Genomic DNA, 5602 nt, shown 5'->3' with positions numbered 1-5602 from the left:
CTCGTCGCGTTCCGGCCGGCGCCTCTCGCGTGTGAGCGACTGGCAGTGGGGTTTGCGACGCTGAACCAGGAACACTGGCTGGACAAAGCGGAGGCCCCACGCATCTGCGCTGGCGGTGTCCACCTCACGCCACGGCCAGTGCGGGCCACCGCAGGACGGCTGGACATCAAACAGCAGCTCCTTCCGAAGCCGGCCTGCACCCCGGCGGCGGCCTGTGGGGTGCCGGCGGGACAGCCACCTCGCCTCTCGCTGGGCGGGGGTCAGGCTCAGCGCAGGGCGCGTGTCAAGCTCACCGGCAGCAAACTGAAAGCCTGTCGGGCCGAACGCGTGTCTCATCGAGGTCCCGGGATAGAAATGGGACGTTCACCCGTATGCCCGGAGGAGGGAGAGGGTCGCCTGTCCCTGTGACCCTCTCAAAAACGTGAGAAGCGCATGACAAACCTCGGGAGAACGTTCAAGGATGACTGTTTATCTCCACAAAACAAGAGAGCACGGACTTTTCCTAAAAATAATAAAATAATTGGAATTTCAAAAAGTAAAAAAAAAAAAAACAAGGCGAAGGCTTTAAATGGACGGTTTAGCGCGCTGACGCTTGGTGGCCTCTTGGTGGCCGCCGGGCGCATTCGCAGGGCGAGGACGGGGCGCCGGCCGCTCCTGGACTGTTTCGTTCTTGCTTTTGTCTCGGCAGGTACTTTACTTTCCAAATCTACAGAACCCTGAGTTTCTACTGCCTGGAACTAAACTGGCCCAGGACTAAGGCTGAAACGCAGACACACTCACCTGTCTGCTGGGAGCTCTCTCAGCGTTGCCTTTGGGGGCTGGCGGGGAGACAAACGAGACAAAAGGTGGCATTAAAACGTGAACGCTCTGCACGCAGCGAAAGTTCGAGGCAGCTTTTCTGGGAGGGGCTGACAGCTGGCACACTCGCTCGCCCGGGCAGAGGCACACATGGAGGGAACGCACAGGTCACAAAGGCACGACGGGACGTGCGCATTGCCAAACGAGACAAATGCTCTGGCCCCGCTCTAGAGGGACGGCCCATTTTACCGAGTGCCACAGGCGTGTCCGCTCAGGTGTGGACCTGTCCTCCTGCGTCCCAGCCTCTCCCGGGGCAGCGGACTCAGCCACCGGGGTTGCGAGCGAGGGCCCAGGCCATGCGCCCATACCCGTTCTTTGAAACCTTTAGTTTAATATTTAAATCATGAGAAATAAACAGGTTTTGCTCAAAATAAAATTTCCCAAACGCTCAGGAAAAGGAAGAGCCGGGGAGAAGCCGTCCACGCTTCGTCCTGCGGCCTCACCGCCGGGCGCCTGGTGGGGATGGGGGCTCGGAGCTGCCACCACCATCTCACCCTCCGCTCCACGAGACTGCCGCCCGCCCCAGGGTCCCCAGGGGTCCCTCCCCAGCTCCCCTCGCCCCCACCGCACTTGTCAGCAGCCTCCCCCCTCTCATTGGCTCTAGGGCTCTAGGATGGCCTCCCACACTCCAGCTCCCTCCTCCCCACCCACCGAAAACCGCTGCCACACACATCCCTCCCCCCACCCCACCCTCACCTCAGGGCTCCCCCGCACCCACCCACGGGCACCGGGCTTCGGTTCTACATGATGCCCATTTCGTGGTGGCTCGAATGTGTCTCTCCTCGGTCTCCAGGCCACAGGACCTCCACGGGGGTAGACAGCGGGCGACTCGAGAACCAGGGCTGACTGCCTGCCTTCCTGGCCCTCAGGCCCACGTCCCCACCCGCTGTCTCCCATTTCCCGTGTCTGGAACTGCATTCTGAGCTGCCACAGGCCACAGACTGGTGTCACCAACGCTCCTCCCGCTCCACGCCCCAGTCTCGTCTGCCCTTTGGAACCTCGCCAGAGTCCAAGCGTGTCCTGCCGCTCCCTGCCACACCGGCCCACGGGCCCACGCCGCGGCCTCTCGCACCCCTTGCCACCGCCCTTGCTCCAGCCCCCGCATCTGCATCCGCCAGCTCAGCACCCACGGGCCCCGGGGAATATGAGGTGAGTCAGGACCCTTCTCTCCTGCCTAAGCCGCGATGACCTCTGGCTCACAGCAGTCTCCTCCCCAAAGTCAAGGCTCTTCCTGGGCCCCGCCCACCTGCTTGCTCCCCCAGCTGCCACTCGGGGCCCCGCTGTCCCCTCAGCAGGCCACTCCCCACCCAGCATCCACTTGGCTCCTTTCTGCACCCCTCAAGTCTCCACTGGAATGTTGCCCGTGGAGACACCACCTCTCGTGTAAAATCTCGGCTCTCCCTCCCCCTCTCCCCGACGTGCTTCCCACGCACCACACACCATGCTGCGAATTGTTTGTTCTGATTTACCCGATTTCTCGCCTCCACACTGAAAGGTAAGCTCTGAGGGAGGAGGACCTTGGTCAGCTTCATTTACTGCCGTTTGCCAGTGCCGGGACCAGGGAGCCATCAACAAATAGCTTTCGAATGAATCGACAGACATGGGGTAGCACTTTTCACCCCAAATGTCTGGACTGATTGTTGATTTCTGTCTACGCTCAGTATCTAAAATAATGCTAAGAGCAAGACCACTATTTTCGAACCCGATTCTCTTGCTGAATTAAAGCAAACAGAATCACATGAAACGTTGAAACACAGATGTACTAAGTACGTTGCAAAAATATCAAATAAATAGTAGATACATGGACTGCTTGTTTCAATTGTAGGTTTGAATGATTCAAGCATTGGGGTAATTGCAGCCACTCTTGACTTGACTTTGCCAGAAATGACTACTTTACTGAAAAAGTAGACTTTGGGGCCATTGGTGCGAATTTAAAGAATATTAGTGATGCTTCTAATCCATTCTCAGCCAGTCTGGCTAGGTGACAATTGCCAGTTTTATCTTGGTTTCTTTTACTGCCGACATCACTCTCCCTGGTAACAGGAGATAGCTATAGATTAAAGGCAAGTTACAGTAAGGAAAAGTGCCATCTTAAGTGTCAGGAAGAAAAAGAAAACCTTGCAATACCGTGAAAAGAAGACAAACTTCGTGACTGACACCTGGTAGGCGAGCGCATTCTAAGTATGGTGGGGACATCACTATGTAAAGTATCTGAAGGGCAAGAACATAACAAACCGCTCCTGATTATTTTCAACGGAACAGAACGTAATTGGTCAACATTAACACGCAGCAACGGACCGTCAGTCGAGCGTACAGAGTGAGGAGGACGCCACACAGCGCCTCGCTCAGCGCTCAGGGACAGTCGGGGGCTGACGCCATCGGTATCAGACGGTGCTGACTGTTTCCAGGTCACCTGGCAAACGATGCTTGGGATGTAAGGCAGTCTGCTGGAGCTATCATGGCAATTTGGTTAAAAAGGATAATTTGGTCAAAAATGGGTATTTCCTAATTGCTGAGTTTCTGTGTAACGGCCACTTTGGAGAATCATGAGGGCATGATGTAATCGTTTGTGATTTTTTTTTTCTGGATTCTTAAGAAATATTTTTGGTTTTACCATTTCTTGATAGTTTTAAGATATTATTTCTTTTTTGTATTTTTAACAGTCCAAATTTAGATCAAAATTTCCGATCACATGTGGTAGTTGCAATAAATTAAATGCAAAATCTTGTGTAATTGCTTAAAATAAATGTAGTCGGAAAGTGTGCGTGTGGTCCCATTTCGTAGCAAAACTCACAGCGCACAGATGTGCGGATTTACGCACAGAAATTAGTGTCGATCGGTATGGATCTCGGTCTGATCGTGTCTGAGAATAAAAGGGTCACGTGCTATTTCTGTCTTTTATTTGATTTCTCATGTTTTTAAAATTAAAAAAAAAATGTACTTAAAGTCATGAGCAAACGTAAAGAAAATAAAAGAAACTGGTGACAGTCCGAGTATTTAGAGAATCCCAACTGATCCTCTCCTGATATTCGGGTTTTTCCTACTTTGCACTAATTGTAATTACGCAGTTACACAGGGCAGGGGAAAAACCGAGAACGAAACAGGAAAAGGTAGGGAGACTCGGCGGGATTCCGCGGGGACGATGAAGGCGCTGAAATCGGACTCGCGTCTCCAATGCTGAGGGCTCGCGCTTGACGGCAAGGCCACTTTTAGCAGATTCTAGCTCATCCTGGGGTGGCAGGTCACACGCGAGCTTCTCATTGCTCATACGAGACTAAAACCCAGACGGGCCCGGCATCCCCAGGGACCCAGAGAAGGTCACTCATCATCTGCTGCCAATTAACAGCCAGTAAGTGCTGACAGTATCGGGTGACGGCTGCACGCGGTCGCCTCCCCGCGGCCCTCAGGGGGTGTGAAGACACCCTCGGGCACCTTCGGAGTGAGGACCCTGGGGGCTGAGGGGATGCGTCTGAACCCAGGGCCTCTACCTCCCCCGCCAACGTGTGGCCTGGGCCCCTGCTCCCGCGTGTGGATGACTTCTCCTCGGTGCCGTCTCCGGAGGAGGGGACGGGCCGCCCCCCTGCCCCGGAGCACAGGCGCAGCTCCCACGGCCCCGGGTACCCAGCCAGGGCCCCGAGACGCAGCACAGCACATGGCTGGTGATGTCCTACTCGGGCTATCGGGATGCACGGTGACAGAGCACTTCCTCTGTGCTTCCGGAACCCGTCACCTCCCAGCTCAAGCTGTGGACGGATGGCACAGGCCCGGCGTCATTTCCTGTCCCCTTTCCCTCAGCACGCCTGTGTCACCACGTGGAAAGTGTCCCCGGCTAGGGGATTCCGAATCGGACCCCGAGCCGAGGGTGCAGGGCCAGGCCGCACGCAGGGCAAAGGCGAAAGCGCCCTGCTGCCGGCACAGTGTCACCGTCCCATGTGCCGAGCACGGTGGGGCCGCCCGTGTGTTCGCCATCGGTCTCCAGCCATTTCCAGGATGACCGGAAATGCGGGAAGCGGCAGGGACCCCATATGGACATCGTCAAAGAAGCCGAGTGTTTCCAGAATCAACGTCTCACCAGAAACTGGCGAGAAACGTTCCCGTTACTCGGACCAGCCTGCAACGAACTCAGCTGGACGATGCTGAGTGACAAGTCCGGGCACAGACGCAAACAAGGCAGCTGGCACCCCCTGGCTTCCCGGAGCCGGCGGCCTGGGTTGGCGGCACCGCCAGTGTCCCCGGGCGTGGCACATACGTGAGGGGCGTGAAGCCCGCCACACACGGTGCTCCCGGTCTAGTCTCACGCGGGCTTCCTTCCCCTCATGTGGCGCCACGTTGCCGGTGGAACGATGGACGAAATGGTGGCGGGAGGGCCCCCTGCAAACCCGCCCGTGGCCCAGTGTCTGCGGAGGGGACACCACGCGGGCCGAGCCCAGGCGGCCTGTCCCGCACGACCTTGCTGGGGACGTCTGGGGGCGTTCTCCCTTCCTGTAAGGGCTGGTCAGTGAGGCGAGGCCCACAGAACACGACACGCTCAGCTGCTGGCCAGACGGCGACGCCGTGTTTGCCACCAGGGAGATGGCGGGTGTGGGCGCGGGGCGGTCCCCCAGCTCCCCCCCGTGGAACACCAGGCTGGAGACCCCGCGTGGGCGTCCAGTCATCGCCGCCGGTCCCAGACCCGCGCCCCGGCCCAGCTGGCACAGCACAGGCGCGTCTGCAGTCACCCCCTTCTGGCCGGGCTGCTGCGGGT

General features: G+C 57.3%; 1 protein-coding gene across 1 annotated transcript in view; it reads right to left on the bottom strand.

The window, feature by feature from the left end:
* Positions 1–5602, bottom strand: part of SMOC2 (SPARC related modular calcium binding 2) — a 123294-nt gene that overhangs the window by 8675 nt on the left and 109017 nt on the right. Inside the window, exon 14 of the mRNA XM_015591876.2 lies at positions 781–818. Coding sequence (XP_015447362.1) covers positions 781–818 — 38 coding nt within the window. The remainder of the gene's footprint in view (positions 1–780; positions 819–5602) is intronic.

Source organism: Pteropus alecto, unplaced genomic scaffold (assembly GCF_000325575.1).
Source record: "Pteropus alecto unplaced genomic scaffold, ASM32557v1 scaffold195, whole genome shotgun sequence".
NCBI classification, from domain to species: domain Eukaryota; kingdom Metazoa; phylum Chordata; class Mammalia; order Chiroptera; family Pteropodidae; genus Pteropus; species Pteropus alecto.
The sequence above is the reverse complement of the archived record's forward strand: the minus strand, read 5'-3'. Positions and strand labels throughout refer to the sequence as shown.